General features: G+C 48.6%; 1 protein-coding gene across 6 annotated transcripts in view; it reads right to left on the bottom strand.

Annotated features, from left to right (window-relative positions):
- ARAP1 (ArfGAP with RhoGAP domain, ankyrin repeat and PH domain 1) overlaps positions 1–18927 on the bottom strand; it is a 158754-nt gene that overhangs the window by 51784 nt on the left and 88043 nt on the right. For 5 of the 6 annotated variants that reach the window (XM_084842318.1, XM_084842319.1, XM_084842320.1 and 2 more), the window contains 3 exons: positions 9342–9484; positions 8238–8308; positions 3313–3419 (listed from right to left, as the gene is read on the bottom strand). In XM_084842318.1, the coding sequence (XP_084698444.1) occupies positions 3313–3419; positions 8238–8308; positions 9342–9484 (321 nt within the window). The remainder of the gene's footprint in view (positions 1–3312; positions 3420–8237; positions 8309–9341; positions 9485–18927) is intronic. The other variant, XM_084842324.1, reaches the window with a different exon arrangement.

The following is an 18927-nucleotide window of genomic DNA, read 5'->3' as shown; positions in this document are numbered from 1 at the left end:
TTTTCCTCAACTTTGGAGCTGTTTCCTTAGCATCACATGCAGAATCAGCAGCCGTTTTGTCCACCCGTAGGAGAGAATTTGCCCCCACGACACACTGCTTGTACATTTGTAGATAAAGGAAAAATGACAAAGGAGTCCTCAGTTTCCAGTGCTCTCTTATGAAGCACTAAAGCATTGCCCCTTGGAACTTCTGACTGCTTGGAAGTGGGGAGAGTGTAACAGGTGGCAGATCCTTTATTTACTGGTCATTGTCTCATGGGACGATGTCAGATATGGCGGTTCCTTAAAGTGGAGCTATCTCGGAGGTTTTGTTTCAATCCGCAAATTAAATACTGGAGCTTTCCAAGCCACTGGGCAGGATCCTCCATGCTTCAGACAGACCTTCTCCAGATAGCATCAACTGACATCACCTAGACCACAGTGCCACACAAGAAGAGGGTTAAACTCAAGGTGCAGGCAGTATAGAAAGGTAAGAGCATCAGGAGAGCCCTGCTGGATCAGACCATGGGCCCATCTAGTGCAGCATTCTGTTCACACAGTGGCCAACCAGCTGTTGATGGGAGACCAACAAGTAGGACATGAGTGCAACAGCACCCTCCCGCCCATGTTCCCCCGCAACTGGTGTACATAGTCTCACTGCCTCTGGTGCTGGAGGTAGCACCTAGTCATCAACACTAGTAGCCATTGATAGCCTTCTCCTCCAGGAATTTGTTTAACCCCCGTTTAAAGCCATCCAAACTGGTGGCCATCACTACTTCCTGTGGGAGCAAATTCCATAGTTTGCGCTGTGTGAAGAGGTCCTTCCTTTTATCTGTCCTGAATCTCCCATCAATCAGCTTCATGGGATGACCCTGGGTTCTAGTATTATGAAAGGGATAAAAATGTCTCCCCATCCACTTTCTCCACACCATGCATAATTTTGTACACCTCTGTCATGTCTCCCCTGACCCTCCTTTTTTCCAAGCTAAACCATCCCAGCTGTTGTAACCTCTCATAGGGGAGAAGCTCCAGCCCCTGGATCATTCTAGTTGCCCTTTAGTTCCGTCTGCTGCTAGCAAGTGAGCCAAGCACATGTTATGGAGAGGTGGGATGGGGGAGGGACTCTCAGCACCACTAGCCTAATCTGTCCTGGAGAAAAATTCCTTCCCTGTTAGTCATTTGTGACCATAAAACAGGGCCAGGGCATTCAAATCTTTTCAGCACCTCTGGCAGAAAATCCAGCTAGCATCCACCCACGCATCACATGGTTGCAAAGATATAATGATAAACTAGTGGATTTGCTGCCCTTTAATGATATGCCAACACATGCCATCTGAGGTGGACTCAGAAGACATCCCTAATGACCGGGAGTGGGGGGGGAGGGGAGACAAGGAACTCACCCGTTTCCACATTACATAGCCAAAACAACATGTGCAAGGTAAGAAAAGATTGCAATCAGCAAATTTAATTTTCGTTTTTAATTGCAGCCTTTCAGCACGCACCCTACCCCCACCCACCCCCTGCTATCAATGCACACAGCACTGTAGAAAAAGCAGATTTTCCAAAGGAGATCCTGATCTCCAAGTCCCTCTGCTCTCGACACTTCTCATCTCAGCATCATGTTCTGAGCGAGCCAAGTTACAAGTGAACCAAGGCAGTCTTGCCCCAAGAGCAAGCTGGAGATCTCCTTGAAATCCTCCTGGGCCTCAGTGGCTCCCTCCTCATTTGAACTGCAAATGCCACTTGGGGGGGGGGGCACCTGCCCCCATTTCCTATCAGCAGAGGATCGGGTGTGACTCCTTCCCCAACCCCAGCCTAGTTTTGCAAAGCCCTCTTCTTCCTGACTGTAAGAGCAATAGGACAATGGAACCAATTACCTGGGGAGGTGGTGGGCTCTCCCACACTGGAGGCCTTCAAGACGAGGCTGGACAGCCATTTGTCAGGGATGCTCTGACTTGGATTCCTGCATTGAGCAGGGGGTTGGACTCGATGGCCTTGTAGGCCCCTTCCAACCCTACTATTCTATGATTCTATGATTCTTCTGTAAAACGGATCCACCAGTTCGCAAGGACAGAATGAATGAGCCAGCAACGGTATCCACAGAAGACCCAGGCAGAGAAGGAATTCTTGGCATTCAATCTCTCTCTCTCTCTCTCACACACTCACACACACCCCTACCTCCTTCCCTCTTGGGAAGTGGGCTCTGTTGGCAAGAGAACTTGACTGCTTCTTCTAGGAAGAGGCAGAGGCTTTCCAGAAATTGGGGGCATTTCCCCAACAAGCTTCTGATCCAAGCCAATGAATGCAAAGTGTCATCCTGGAGTAACTTCTTGTGTAATCCGGCTCTTCAAAGATTACTAGGCAACTGGACCAAGAACCACACAATCTTTCTAGAATACGGACGTAATATTTCTACAGCAGCCTTCCCCAACCTGGTGGCCTTCAGGTGTGTTGGACTACAACTCCCAGCGTCCACTGGGTGTTGCAGTCCAACACATCTGGAGGCCACCAGGTTAGGTAAGGTGTTCTAAAGTAATAATACAGTTGACAGAAATGCTGGAGACGGGCTGACGCTGAAACCTACAGCCAAATCGCATAGTATGCAGGAGATCCGCAACTGGATCTCCCGATCTTTGCCTTTAAAAAAAAAATGAACTGCAGCTGGGGGCAGCAGAGTAGGGGGATGCCAATTTCTTACCAGCTGTGGCAGGGTGGAGGGAATACTGAACCCTTCCCTTGCACTATTTCACGAAGCTAAACTGCACTCCCTGTGAGCTCCATGGGGGGGAGGAAGTACAGATACCCGTTTCCCAGACACCCACAGGCTAATGTGAGGGGCACTGGCTCAGTGGTAGGGCCCCTGCTTTGCATGCAGAAAGTCCCAAGTCCAGCATCCCCAGGTAAGGCTGGAATAAAAACTCCTGTCTGAAACCCTGGAGAGTCATCGCTGCCAATCAGTGTCAGCAATACTGGGCTAGATGGACCAAAGGTCTGACTCAGTATAAAGCAGCTTCCTAAATGGCAGCTGGCGGGTAGGGGGGGAGCAATGCCACAGGGAGAAAGAGTTATACACTCCTCCTGCCCCCCCCCCCCACTGTTCTGATCACGTTTGGAACCCACCATAGTTGACTGAAAGACAAAAATTAAAAAGTTGGGCTCCAGGGCTCCTTTGTAAAGTGGCTCATCTATCAAACAAGAGTTCCTCGCTGCTCTGTCCAAGGGCCTCTCAGCCTGATTCACCCCCGGAAGAGAGGCTGGAGCAAAATCTTCCCAGACAGCATAAACATCCAGCGCTCATGCCCACGGAGACAGAAGAGAAAGAAGGATGCTCACTACGTGGGAGATTCCTCCTTGAAATAATCCTCGATCAGCTCGTCTTCACTGAGCAGGCTGCTGCATCGGACAGAGCGCTGGATGTCTGGTGTGGTGCCCACCTCTGCCTGTAGAGAGAAGACATCACAGGTAGTGGAACTAAGATGCGCCATTTCAAAGGCCCCAGAGCTCAGGGCACCCGCTTCATCAGCCCTCCCCTACTTGGTGCCCTTCAGATGCGTTGAACTACCACCCCCGGAATCCCCCAGCCAGCTATGCTGGCTATGTGGTGTCACGACCCCGACCAGAAACCATAGCCAGGACTCTGACAGAGCAGAGGAGGAGCCAGCTGGATCACGAGGGCCGGGGCACGGCTCCCTAAACCCAGACTGAGACACCGGCAGGACACTGAGCCAAAGACCCTCGAATTGGGCCCCTGGATACAACACTCCACGAGCCTAATTCTCTGGAGGAACTGGCCCACTCTGTGCCAAGGGAGTCATGCTCCCCAGTGTGATCTACACACAAGGCTGGCGCTGGCCGAGAGGCAATGGGGTGCTGGGTGCTCACTAGAGGACTGCCCCTTCAAGGTTCTCTGCATTTTGAAAAGGGGGCGGAGCCTGGGAGGGGCTAGCCTGGCCCAAGGGGGATAAAAGCCCCCACCCTCCACCACCCCATCCTGTTGATTTCCAGGCCTTGTCAGAGGAAGGTGTTGTCAGGAGCGCCCTGGCGGCCTCTTTCAGTACCAATAGCCAACTCAAGAAACAGACGAAAGGATTCTTTTCAAGGCTTTAATCCTTTTACAACTTAATGACTCTTTCAGATGCTAATCACCAGTGACTAAGCAATGAACAGCAGAGTAGCCTATGCTCCGGGTAGGCAGTTGGTCCCCGTTTGAAGGAGAATCACTTAAAGACCCTGAACTTATGGGCTAGGGAGAGATCCTCCCTCTTTCCTTGGGTCCTCGGGACACGACCGTTGTTTGCGCGCCAAACGAGTGCTACACTTCCTTTCCGCTCCCTCCATCGCTCGTCACTCCCTGCGTCTGCGTCGAGCGTCTAGCAAACCCCCTCCAGCGCTCTCTCACTGCCAGGGTCACTATCTCAGGAATGCCGGCAGGAGGAATCTCTGCCAGCTGCTGTGCCTGTGAGGGATGAGCTGGCTCCTCTCCCACAGATGGCTGATCCTCCTCAGAATCAGAACTGCTCTGGGGTTCTATCAGCTCAGTTTCCACCCTGACAGGTGTCCTTGAGGACAGGGGCCACAGCTCAGTGGCAGAGCCCCTGCTCTGCATGCAGAAGGTCCTAGGTTCCATCCCCAGTGTCTCCAGGTAGGTCTAGGAAGGAATCCTGCCTGGAACTGGAGAACTGCAGCCAGCCAGTCAGGCTGGATGGACCAGGGGCCTGACTCGGCATAAGGCAGGTGCTGATGTTCCTGTGTTCCTGAGACCTCAAAGATCCTGCAAGTCAAGCCTGGCTCACACACACACACCATCCCATTGTGGTCAGGGCAGGATACATGGCTGCAGTTGTGCATTTAAGCCACATTACTGTGGGCAGGGCTCAATGGCTCTAATTCGGACCAGAGGACACTGGCTCCCTGCTCAGCAAGTGTCACCTCAGGACCACTGGGACGCAGGCGCCACAGCGACCTTACTTTTGGTGCCAGAAGTTGCTTTGCAAAGTTGCTGTGCAACTTTGGGGTCGTGACACCCATTAGCCTACGGGTGTCTGGGGCAACGGGTATCTGTATTTCCTCCCTCCCATGGGGTAAGCAGGAGCTTACAGGGAGTGCAGTTTTGCTCTGGGACAGGTCTGCTTGCGTCATTCATGCCCAGTCTGTGTGCATGACACCTGCGAGCCACATAGAAACTGTGCTGCTCCCCATGCTGACCGCCACCGCAAAGGGGGTGCCAAGAGAGCCACCAAAGGGCCAAAGCCGCCTCTTTGGCACTTCTTGTTCAGTGTCAATGCCTGAGGAATTTGAACATTGCGAATTCCACTCTGGGCTGACTTGTTCTGCACGTCACGGAAGTGTGTGGATCGTAGCATAATTAGCCTGTGCACGTCTCCTGATTTCACAATACAGCTCTGAGCTCAAAAATGTGCCAAAATATGTTTCTAAAAGTGTATTTTACTATACAATATGTTTAGAAAGTCACACGTTTAGATAAAATACACTGCTAGTACAATCTTATTCATACTTACCTGAGAATAAGACCCACTGAACTCAATGGGGCTTACTTCTAGGTAGAGGACTGCATTGTTAGAAATGCATATTTTGAGAGAAAATACATTCAAAAATAAAGATATAAATATGTATTTATGTCAATGTTCGTGCAGATTTTTTTAAAAAATTGCACATTAATGCACAAACAGGAAGGAATGGACACATAAAACTGACACGCACTGGGAAAAAACTGATCGCTCCATTCCACAGTACAGCTTCCTCAGCTGGCACCCCAGCTGCTAGAGAAGCTACCACCTGGAAACATCCAGAGCCTTTTTCTGTAGCATGGTAAATCACAGATATCAGCGTGTAGGAAACAGGACATTTGTAAAGCCTAGTCACCATAGGGAAGTCAAAAGAATGCATTTATTATTTAATATTTTTAAAAGAACAGAGAAGCACTGGTATGGGCAACAGGAATGGTACTCCACATTCCCATAGCAGACTGCATTCACAAAGCTGTTTGCAATTGCCTCTCATGACAATTCCTATGAGTCAGCTTGTTATTATTCCCATTTTACAGATGGGGAACTGAGGCTGAGAAATAAAGATTTTTCCGGGGTCGTACCCTGAGCAGACTTCTTCCAGATCCAAACCCTGCTCTCTCTAGCCATGCTAGCTCACCAACAGGAACTCTACGGCAGATAACCAACCAAAGCAATTGCCCTGTCACTCGATTCAAGAAATCTCAGTTTAGCGTTCCCCAACCTGACACCCTCCAGATGTGCTTTACTACAATGCCCGTCATCTCCAGACAGCTTTCCTGGGGATGATGGGAGTTTTACATCCAACACATCTTGAGGATACCAGGTTGGGGAAAGCTTTCTTAGCTGAACAATCGTATGCATTTTAATCCATTTAGCCAATCAATTAAATCTGCATACATGTGAATATAGATGAAACAATCGTTCTGAAGGGGAGGAAGTTATTTGTGTGGGGGGCTTTTTTATGCTACACATATTTGTCACAGCAGGCACCATCCCAAAAGAGGCATTCCCTCTGTGTGAGAAAAATTAAGAATGCCTCTTCTCAGTAAACACCAGCCACCCATGCATTTGAAAGTATTTACATTAAAAACAATAAACATGCTTAAAAGATCTTCCTGCCCAACTAGTTGGAGCAAGGACTTCTCTTTAACAGATCACAAGATTTTTTTATCTAATCGATTAACTAGCTCGGTGTTGCAGCCCTACAAAATAGCACAATGGCAACCAAAGCAAGCAGTCCAGACAGCAAAATTCCCATCCAGCCTGGTGTTTGCGCTAGGAAAAATAATATTCCATATGAATGCCACTGCAAAAAGGAAAAGAGCAGATCCAGTAACTGAAGAGCCTCTTTTAGGCCGGGTCGTCTCAATTCCCTCCAGGCTTCAGATTCTCAGCCCAACAGGATGTTGCACAGAAACAGACCCCTCTATTTATAGCAGTAGGAACCACGGTGCAGAGTGCTTTCTGAGAAGCAAAGCCATCAATTTCCCCTCTGGCCACATCAGCACAACGAAAGAGGACTGCTCACCAGTGGGCGGGGGGGGGTGTGTGTGCTGCTGAAACTGCTGCAGAGAAATCGGAACAGAGCAGAAATCCAAGTTTCTGCATCCCTGCAGATACTGCAGGGGTGGTAGCAGGAGAGAGGAAAGCAATCTGCCCTGCCTAACTGCAGCAGAAACAGATCCTGGAACTGCACTGTTTCATTTCTATTTCTATAGAAGGGGGTTCAGCAACCGGCAACCCCTGACCTTTATCTGGGCCCAAGTGACTCCCCCAAACAGAGAACCATCTCTCTCATCTCCTCTTTGCACTTTGAAAGGACCTGGTGGACATCGGAATGCAGGAAGCTGCCTTAGACTGAGCCAGACCCCCCTTGTTCCATCCAGCCCAGTCTTGTCAGCACTGACTGGCAGCCACAGCTCCCCAGGGTTTCAGGCAGGATTCCTTCCCAGCTCTACCTGGAGATGCTGTCAGGGATCAAACCTGGGACCATTGCATGCAAAGCAGGGGCTGTAACAACTGAGCTAAGCGGCCCTCCACAAAAGATTGGAGGGTGGGGGAGAGCAGACAGAAGACAGAGCGAGGCTCTTCCTTGCATCCCTCCTGAGAAATGTCATCCTGAAAGGGACCACACAGTTCACTGAGAAAAATAAAGATGTCAGAACAGAAGCCCCAAATTACATTAAATTAAACTGAAACGACACAACACAGGTTTCAGGCAACGTGAAAGCAAACCTGTGAACATGACAGCAGGTGTGGCCCAAATTCTCCATTATATTTCAGGTGTTTTAATGGGATGCTATTGATTTTTAATGCAATGTTAATTGAATATTTATGCTTTTACTTTTTACTGTCTTGTTAGGTTTCTTATCTCTACATGATAGAGGAGGCTGTCAGCCCGTCCCTAAACATATCTACTCAGGAGTAAGGCCCACCTGTTGGAATAAATGAGCCTTCCCCAACCTGGTGCCCTCCAGATGTGTTCGACTTCAACTGCCAGCATTCTGGGAGATGCTGGGAGTTGAAGTCCAGCTCATCTGGAGGGCTCCAGGTTGGGGAAGGCTGGGAAAAATACATGTCTTGTGTTAAAACCAGGCAGACCGACTGTGACTGGTAACATCATGCCAAATCTCTGCTTCCCTAGAACACCTCCTTGTTTGGAGGAGGAGAAGGTGGCATCTGCTTTTCCGAGGGCGAGAAGGAGAGAGTGCTGGAGAGTTATGGACCCACCTTGTCAGTCATTTCTTCTGCCGCAGCTGCTATTTCCTCCTCGAGCAGGACATCTTCATAATCAGAATCATCTGTGGAGACATACGAAGCAGGGCAGGGAATCACTGGGAGACGCCTTGTCCTAAGTCAGGCCAGGGGTCCACCGAGGCCAGGATCGTCTTCCCGGGCTGGAAGAGGCCTTCCAAGGCAGAGAGGGCTTTCCCATCTCTGCACCCCGAGATCCTGTTCTCCGGAGATGCCGCCAAGGACGGAGCCTGCTGCCCGGTCTGCCGCTGAGCGATGGCTACTGATTGTTCAGGGCACCGAAGAGGATTCTGTGCTCAGACTGGCTGGCCACCGTTTCTGCAAGAACAACCTCATGACTAGGCCTGTCACTCAGTGAAAAAAACCTTAGTCAGTGAATCTGATGACTTTCTGGGGATTTGTTACTTGGATTAATCTGCCTTAAAACTGCTAAAACAGTAATTTTGAAGAGAAAAGCATACTGACTCCCCTTTTTGATGGCATGCGTACACGCAGCAGCATTTTCAGAAGAAGCATTCCATCCTGTCTGAGAGTCAACAGGGAAAGCCTATTCTTCCAAGGTCATGCCAGCTCTCTGCAGCTTTCATAAATGCTTGTATCAAAAATAATTAACTTTATTAAAAAATGTGTTGCCTTTTTACTCAGTCAAAACGTTTTTTCAATGGTTAGTCCAGCCTCCCCAACATGGTGCCCTCCAGATGTATTGGACTACAACTCCCATCATTGCCAGCCAGCATGGCTGTCCCCTCTTCATTTTTTTTTTAAAGTTTCTATTTTATTTAATTTTGATACCTTACAATTAGATTTCAACAGTATTTAATAACCAAATGCAATGGTAAGTAGTAACTGACTTGTTTTAATAGCTAACATGCAATGGCATTTAGTCTTCCGCAGCTAACAGCTTGTAAGATGTCATGTTTTATGCCGAAATTCCAGAAAGTTTAAAGTACTTGGATTTTGAACTAAAATTTCACATTCAGAACCTGAACAGTGTAATTGGAAAAACTGGGCAAATTTCAGATGTTTGTGAGTATTCATTTCAGCTCCACTTTTGTCTTAAAACCGCACACAGACACGCACCGAGGTGTGACTGCAAGAGAAGAGGAGGCTTCCAAGGCAGCTCGGGGACACTGTGCTGTTCCAGTAACTTCAGGCGGGGAAGGAGGGCAGGTGGTGCTGGGGACGGCTCCTCTGAGTCTTGGGGTTCGTCTTTCACAGGAGAACTGGAATGAGAAGGCGGAGATCTCCCTTTAAAGTCAGCCACAGAAGTGGCATCATGCCCTTGCTCAGCCCCCGCCCCCACGAATGAGCTTGTCCAGGTTATCACACCATGGGCCTGACCCTCAGCACTGCCCACTGCAGCCCATGACAATGCAACGCGAAACTGGCAGCCACACTGTGACAGCAGCGCGAAAGCCGTGCTGGCCCGGGTTCGGAATCTGCCATTCCCGTCTTCTCTTTTAGCTTCCAGTTCACCCTCTTGAAATTGTAAGCAAATAAGAGGCTGCAGTGAGATCTGTGGTTTTTGCCCCAGGACAACCAATGGTCAAAACAACCACAAAGACCTGGCCTCTGAAATCAACCTGGCCGCCCAGCTCGTCTCTACCAGACAAGCATGAACTCAGCCTTCCCCACATCCAGGTGTGTTGGGCTACATGTACCATCATCCCCAGCTAACATGCCCAGTAGCCATGCTGGGTCGGGTTGATGGGAACTGCAGTCCAACACATCTGGAGGGCACCAGGTTGGGGAAGGCAGCCATTCCAGCAGGCGAGGGAGATGAGAGGGGGAAGCGGGACCATTCCACCAGCCTTGCTGAAACATTTGCCCTTTTTTCCTCTCCCCGCTCCATCCCTTTTACCTTGCATGTCGTGTCTTTTTAGATTGTAAGCCTGCAGGGACAGGGACTCTCTTGTTTTACTGATTATATGTAAGCAGCTCCAGTAGCCTTTTGAGCTGAGGAGCAGGATAAAAATACTTCAGACAACAATGACAAGCCAGGCTAAAAGAGGTCTGGAGGTCTGTCAACTACTAAAAGCCATGGTAGCTACATAGACCCTCCATGTCCAGACACAGTATACCTCTGAATTATCAGCTGCTGTAACAACAGGGCAAACAGCAGAGGAAGTCTCTTGCATTCCTGGCCTGCTTGCAGTCTTCCCCGACTTATCTGGCTGTCCACAGTTGGAAAAAGGATAACGGAGCATCTTATGTACTGAAAATGCCAACTTCCTCCTCGGTGTTACTTAGAGCACAACAGTTGTTGGGAAGGCTTAAAGAAGTTTAAGCTTCTAATATCGCCACGCCCCAAGTCTCCTTAAAATGGTTCGTTCTAGGATTGGAGCAAACATAACAACTTGGAAGGAACAGAGTAGAGGGGAGGAATGTCAGCAAAGCCCTAATGCCAGTGGCAACAGGTGCTCGGGTTCTGAACCGTGAAGGGTGGGACCAGACCAAGCACTGGTCCCCTGGCAGTCGTCCTGCTGGCACCTGCCACCGCCACCAACGTTTGCTCTGCCTTCTTCATTGCTCTTGGTGCAACCAGAAAATACAGCAAAATTTGGCTTCCTCGTTCGTTGCCACTTCCCTCTCGCTTCCTTCCACCCTCAATAAACTGTAAGAAATAGGCAGTGATTTGCTTATGCTCAGGAAATGAGGCAGGGTGCCTCTGGGAGCAAAGAAGAGAAAATCACTTGAGGTTTGTTTTCCCATTTGATATGAAGCTGCTTCCTGCTATGGGCCAAGCAGGCTCCGGAAGATCCCCTAAAGCCAGCCCCCAAAGCACAGGAGGTGTGAGCTCAGGAAGGGCAACCCAAACTGACCCTGACCCAGGCACTCCCCCTCCTTTGCGTGCGCAGGCCAAGCCCTGCAGTCCTTTTAGAAGCGGTAAACGCGAGCCTTAATGTGAACCACGGTTCAGCAATGGAACCTCTTTTGGTAAAGCCAGGCCTAGGCCCTACAGCATATTTCAAGAGGGCCAAGGAAAATGTGCAGAGTGTGTCTTCTGCAGCTCAGAATAATCCCAATCAGCCTAGATACCAGACAACAGGAATTACAAGGCTGGGATCCAATTGTCCCTGTTCCATGACTCCTGACACCAGCGCATTACTCTCCCCGATGTTGCTTTTCTGGGAGAAGCTGGGAGATGCCTTCTTAACCTGTTCTTGTGTGCCCAGACACATGCAATAGCATTTCTGCAACTCCACAGGCCTCTGTGAGGCAAACCTCTGCATGGGGCAGGGGCTCAGGGGGCAAATCCAGCCCTCTGGGATTCCCCAGGTGAGCACACACACAGCCCTGGCCCCGCCCGCTTCTCCCGGCCACCCATCACTTGGTGGTGTCCTGGCTTTTGTGCCACTCTTCCCCATTCTAAAAGGCTGAGATGCCTCTCCCAAGGCTGAGAGTCACTCTCTCCTATGCAGATAGTTTGGGCATGGCCCCCCCGCCCCCTGGGCCTGCCCACCACTGGAATGTGGCCCCCGAGAACCCCTCTGGGGTTCCAACCCCTCTTTAGTCCAGCCCCCACAGGAAAAAATGGAGCAGGGCTGGCCTTCAGGTCATCAACAGAGGAGGTGACTTTCAGCCCCCACCTCCGAAGTTCAGCACCAGAGCCTTTCTCCCCCTGTCCCCATGGAAAGCAAAGGAGTCATTAGTTCCTAGGGCTGCAGTAATTCCTGAGATGGGCATAATTTTTCCCAGCCCTCAGACTGGCTAGAAAAATTCCCCAAGTTCTTCCATTTTCAGGTGAACTCACGATTGCAAGTGAATCCAAGGAGACCTCTGGGAGATTGGCCCATCTCTAGCATGACTTTGGGATTCCGATGCTGTCCTAGCTCAGAAGAAACCCCCTTCCCTCATCACCTGTTTTTTAGCGCCACAATGGCCCCATTTACATGACCAATTCCACCAGGGTGGCTGTGAGTGTGTGCGCACGCGCACGTTGTAACTGTTTAACTGCAGCAGCTACCCGCAAATTGCCATGTACAGTTCATTAGGCAGGCTGTTACCTACAAAAAGCTCAGGTTACAAAAAAACCAAGACCTGGTTCTCTCCTTATTAGCTTATTTAAAACCTGCTTCCTCACTTCATGCCACTCCCAGCGTTGCTGCCTGCCTCCCCAGCAAGAAATCCAGAAAGAAACAAAAACAAATCAACAATTATCAAAAGCAACAATGAAACTTCTCAACCAATTCTTACACACACACACACACACACACACACACACGGTCTCTTAAAAAGGAAATGTGATTTTAAAATACAGATAAGTCCTTAAAAATCTCCTGCCTCAACGTATCCTGAAGAATAGACTCGAGAAACATTGATGAAGCTCTCTTGGCATGGCAAGGGCTTCCCTAACAACGGGTCTGAGAAGGCCTTTCTCCCTCCCTCCCTCCCCCATTCTCATTTTCTCTCCCATACAACAACCCTGTAATGTAGGTCAGTATTATTTCCATGTTGTTATTTCCATATTACAGATGGGCGGAGAGGGTGCCTAAGACCACCTAATGAGTTCATAGCAGCAGCAAAATTTGAATCAAGGACTTCCTCATTTATAGCTCTGTCTTCCAGCCACTCAGGTACACTAGCGTGGAACTGCACGGGCATTAATTTAGCAACAGATAACGTGAGTGGCACTTCCCAGGGAAATCTCTTTATACAAAGATGTTGGATACACACTTTTCTTGTGGCTTCCCAATGTGAAAGGGGAAAGTAGGAGGCGCCCCTTAGCTACGCTGGGAAATGTACTTTGGAAACCTTGCTATGAAAGTCTGGATTCCCAGACACAGTGAAGGGCAAATCAAGCCCAACAGCAGAAAAGGTGACTCCTAGCCCATTCCTAGACACTACCCACTCTCTCAAAAATCTATGGTTTCAACCAAGTGCTAAAATCTGATCCATGCTGGCTTTGACACCTGGCCCATGTAATAATTGGCTGTGTTCACTGAGCAGGCACCACAGTGCAGCAAAATGTGGAAAACTACAGCAGACTCTCACCACAGACACAATTAGCAAGTGCAAAAGAGACCTAGAAACCCATAAGAGCTTAAGTGGAGTTCATACCCACATAAAAGCGTCTTGCAAGGAAGGGCTAAAAGCAAAAGAAATTATTTATTGCAAAGTCTCAAAGGTGCAAGAGAGTCCCCCAAAACAGAAAGAGCCTTTACCAAAGATATTTTGAGATTCCCCCCAAATAAGATTTTTATGAAAAACAGGCGAGAGAGAGAGTGCATGAGAAAGAACAGAATGCATTGGGACAACCTGTTGCGATATCCGAGTATCAGAAGTTGACGAAAGGAGACAAGTCCAAACGCAGAGCGACTGGCTCCACCCTCCAGCCCCAGTTAAAAGCGTAGAACAGAGGCGAATGCAAAGTGAGGAGAAGGTCACAAACAGCACTGGAGGGCGTGCTCTGGAATAAGGCCAGGTATGGCTCAGTTCCAACCTGCTGCAGAGCCCTGCAGGGCTGGGTTCCAGAATTTGGGGCCACCTTCGAGGCCAGTTTCACTCTTGTAGCCTGACGGGATTTATGCCCTGGGGGGGCGGAGGATGGCTCAGGTCGGCATCTGTGCAGGCTGGGAGAGCTGAAATGCAGCCAGGCCAGAGACACTGCTCTCGCTGGGTTGTGACGACCTCATTCCTCCTCATTCCTTAGCAGCCGTCTCTATAGAAACAAGCCCTCAGCCATCCATACCTTAAACAAAGAGCCCATGATTCTACTCTCTGCTCTGGCTGGGCTGCCTCCTCCCATGCTCAGGGAGGCGGTGCAGGAGAGGCACACTGAGCACTCCAGCCATGGCGCTCATTTTCGTATAGATACTCTGGCTAGAAACATGGCAACACCATGACGGGCGGCCAGAAAAAGGGTTCTGGCAAATCCAGCACTAAAATTCTGCTGGGAAAAGGCATTCAGTGTCCAGGCATATCGCAAAGAACTGAAACCATTTGGAAGACTATGCTTAAAGTGCATAAGCAAGATCAACAAATGGGTCAATTTCAGTCCCTCATTTTTCAAATCTTTACTTCAGTTCATCTCAAACTTAGAGAATTTCTCCAGTCTTAAATTTGATATATCCCCAACATTGAGTTGCTGTTGTTTTTTTACATTTGCATGAAAATTCATAAGCATTTTTGTGCACATTTCTCCTGATGCATGCATTTTTGTGTAACATACAGTTTTTTGCAAGCAGATTTCCTAATATAATCATATTTGAAAATTATTTTCTCTAATATATCCAGTTTTGTATGCATTTTTGACTATACAACCCTAGTGCAAAATTCAGAAGAGTGCAAATTTCAAAGAATAATGAGTTTCAGTTTGTATAGTGGTTCGAAAGTGCAAAATTAGATACTCTTGCATTAAAATGTGAATGGAATGAGTTTCTCCCCTAAGTTCAGCACCCTGTTTCCACGGTGACAGATCAGGTTCCTCCAAGCAGCCCACCCACCCCGACAGGCATGAAGGAAACAGCCACCCATGTTGCTTCTCTCCACCATCCAGCACCACATCTGGAGGGTGGCAAGCTGGGGAAGGCGGCTCTGCATGGGGGGCGGAGAAAGTGTTTCTTTTTTGTCAGTCCTGAGCCTGGCCGGAACAAATGTGTCAGGGCTTAAAACTGAATGAGGAAAAAGGGAAGTGAAAGTAGAGAGAATGAAGAGGAGGAAACAACGGAGGAAGTGATCTGAGCACAAGGCAGCCAAGGTGCCCAGAGAAACCATCACCCACCCTCACATCTATGGAGGAGTCTGAGCACAAGCATCCCGAGGAGGCCAACCAAGCTCAAAGGAAGTGCCTTGAGCCGGATTTGGGGCGATTCCCCCCTCCTCACGCAGCCCCCCCGTGCCACATCCAGTACTGCAGCCAAGGGTCCCTCAACCCCTAGAAAAGGTTTTTTTCAGAGGCCACAGTGGGCTACAGTAGAGAGGAGGGGGCAAAGTATTCCCTAACACAAGAGTTCCTTGTTATCCAGCAGGCCGGTGGTATACAAGACCTTGGTTTAACTCAGAAAGGTCACTTTCCTAATCAAATAGGGAAGTAAGAAGAGGCCTCTGGATCAGACCAAAGGCCTATCTAGGCCAGCATGCTGTGCCCACAGTGGCCAACCAGATGTGCCAATGGGAAGCCCACAAGCAGGACATGAGTGCAACAGTATCCTCCCACTCATGTTCCCCAGCAACCGGCATACAGAGGCATTACTGCCCCTGATACTAGAGGCAATATGCAGGGCTTTTCAATCATGTGCTTCTCATTCCCTACTCAGTTGTTTATGGGTTCTTTAGATGGTGACAGGAACCTCCTGTTTCACTTCTGCGAGACCAGCACTTTCAGCGACTTCTTTTAGAGCAGGGAAAATGCGGCATTTAATTGTGAAAGCTTGCTCTTGTTGTTGTTGTTCAGTCGTTAAGTCGTGTCCGACTCTCCGTGACCCCTTGGACTATAGCACGCCAGGCCTTCCTGTCCTCCACTCTCTCCCAGAGAGTGCTCAAGTCCATATTCATTGCATCCGTGATGCTATCTAGCCATCTCATCCTCTGCCGTCCCCTTCTCCTTTTGCCTTCAATCTTTCCCAGAATCAGGGTCTTTTCCAGAGAGTTTTCTCTTCGCATTAGGTGGCCAAAATATTGGAGCTTCAGCTTCTGTATCTGTCCTTCCAATGAGCAGTTGGGGTTGATTTCCTTTAGGATGGACTGATTTGACCTCCTTGCAGTCCAGGGGACTCGTAAGAGTCTTCTCCAGCACCACAGTTCGAAAGCATCAATTCTTCGGCACTCAGCCTTCCTTATAGTCCAGCTCTCACAGCCATACGTTACTACTGGGAAAACCATAGCTTTGATTAGACGGACCTTTGTCGGCAAGGTGATGTCTCTGCTTCTTACTATGCTGTCTAGGTTTGCCATAGCTTTCCCCCCAAGGAGCAAGCGTCTTTTAATTTCATTGCTACAGGCACCGTCTGCAGTGATCTTGGAGCCCAAGAAAATAAAATCTGTCACAGCTTCCATTTCTTCCCCTTCCATATGCCAGGAAGTGATGGGGCCAGATGCCGTGATCTTAGTTTTTTTAATGTTGAGTTTCAAACCAGCTTTTGCACTCTCCTCTTTCACCCTCAACAAGAGGCTCTTGAGATCTTCTTCACTTTCTGCCATTAGGGTGGTATCGTCTGCATATCAGAGGTTGTTGATAATTCTCCCGGCAATCTTAATTCCAACCTGTGATTCATCCAACCCCACATTTCTCATGATGTACTCTGCATATAAGTTAAATAAGCAGGGCGACAATATGCAGCCTTGTCGTACTCCTTTCCCAATTTTGAACCAATCGGTTGTTCCATGTCCGGTTCTTACTGTTGCTTCTTGACCCTCGTACAGGTTTCTCAGGAGACAGGTAAGGTGGTCTGGTACTCCCATCTCTTTCAGAATTTGCCACAGTTTGTTGTGATCCACACAATCAAAGGCTTTAGCGTAGTCAATGAAGCAGAAAGAGACGTTCTTCTGGAATTCTCTTGCTTTCTCCATGATCCAGCGAATGTTGGCGATTTGATCTCTAGTTCCTCTGCCTCTCTGAAACCCAGCTTGTACTTCCGGTAGTTCTCGGTTCGCATACTGCTGAAGCCTAGCTTGTAGGATTTTGAGCATAACCTTGCTGGCATGTGAAATAAGCACAATTGTACGGTAGTTTGAACACTCTTTGGCATTGCCCTTCTTTGGCATTGGAATATAAACTGACCTTTTCCAGTCTTGTGTCCACTGCTGAGTGTTCCAAATTTGTTGGCATATTGAGTACAGCACTTTCCACTATACCACAGTGCCACCTAGAGGTACCATAGCAGAAAAGGAAACACTCCTTGGATCTCAATTCTGCGACAAAACCAAAAGTAGTTACAACAGCCTCATGTAGAAAAGCTCATAGCCATCATGACTAGTAGCCATTGATAGCCTTCTCCTCCATGAACTTCTCAGTGCCCCTTTTAAAGCTGCCCAAGTTGGCGGCCACCACTACATCTCGTGACTGTGGATTCCAAGGTTTAACTATGTGAACTGAAATGGTTTTCTTATCTACTACAATTTCAGTGGGGATTATGGCAGTGAAGTGCCCAGTGGTCAGGCCCAAAGCTATGGGTCAGTTCAGTGGCTTACTGAATGCCTGACTCACAGCTGAATGTGTGGACTGATGCCACTGAGGAACAGTGCGCCTGAGGTGACCTTGGGCCATATGGACATTCTCTCTGGGATTATAAGTCTGCCGCGACTCAGTCACATGTGCAAATCATCACCCATGCCACGGTCACCAAACACAATGTGAGAACTAGCCAGCACTTATTCAGAAACAAGGCGTTCATATTCACCTTGGCCGCACCTACCCAGACAGATACAGGTTGGATTCTCAGACCACTGGGATGAGCAGGGACGAGGTTAACACCCCACCCCACCCCTACCCAAACACACACTTGACTTCCTCCCAGGTAAGCACAGGGTTGCCTTTCATTCATTCCCATAGGGAAAACTAAAGTGCTGAATTTGGGGATAACACTGATTGCAGTGGGGGCAAAACCTCTGACACTGAGTGACTGAGCCCTCTCTGCAAAGGTTTCGAAACGAGAATTCACTTTAGCGTGCAGGTGTCTTTGCAACAGACAGACTTTCCCTTCACACACATACTTGCAAAATGCCCATTATTAGAAGGAAGTTTGTCTGCGTGTGTGTGTTTGTATGTATGCATTCAGGACAGCTAAAAGAGATTCAGGACAGATCTAAGAAGGACTTCTCCACACAGCACATAGTTAAACTATGGAATTGGCTACCACAGGATGTAGTGATGGCCACCCATCTGGAGGGCTTTAAAAGGGGAATAAACAAATTCCTGGAGAAGGCGATCCACGTCCTGATGTATGCTACCTCTGGTGTACAAGGCAGTGTGCCTCTGTATACCAGTTGCAGGGGAACATGAGCTGCTGCACTCGTGTCCTGCTTGTGAGCTTCCCGTTGGGGCAGCTGGCTGGCTACTGTGTGAACAGAATGCTGGAGTAGAAAGGCTTTTGGTCTGATGCAGCAGGGCTATTCTTACATCCTTAAGATATATTACCCAGCATTCTGGTCCAAAAGTCTACAAGGTCTCATACAATCCATTAAAATACAGCAGCACAGTTTTAAAAATATATAAACAAAAACATTAAAGTATTTTTAAAAACAATTTAGAAAACAGCCAGGAGATTCAACAACAGCAAAATCAACTAAGACCAACATAAGAGAAAATACAAAAAGAGCTCAGATTAGCCAAGCATTAGAGACCCAAAGACTCTCCAAAAAAGAACAGTTTGCCTGAAGCCGCAATGAAAGGGTGTTAAGAGACTCAGCATCAACCAGCAAGGAGTTTCAGAGTCTCGGTCTCACATTCAGGGTAGCCCTGTTCTAAGTCATCCTACACAGTGAGAGAACTGGGATGGGGGCCTCGGGGGTAAATGTTAAGGAATAGGAAGATTTGTATAGGAGATACACAGACAGGCGCACACACAATAGTCCCCCAGTTCAATGCTTGGACCTCACTAGCTCATCTGTGGAAATATCCAACTTGCAAGGCATTTGCCACCTCTGGTCTGAAACTCACGGCATGGTGTATAGTTGCTGGTACTCCAGCAAAGTAACTGCCAAACCACAAGTCATTGGAAGGAAG

The sequence above is a fragment of the Heloderma suspectum genome, chromosome 3, assembly GCF_057233095.1.
Source record: "Heloderma suspectum isolate Gila_16-S chromosome 3, 16-S_ref, whole genome shotgun sequence".
Taxonomy (NCBI): domain Eukaryota; kingdom Metazoa; phylum Chordata; class Lepidosauria; order Squamata; family Helodermatidae; genus Heloderma; species Heloderma suspectum.
This window is presented reverse-complemented; position numbering and strand designations above follow the sequence as displayed.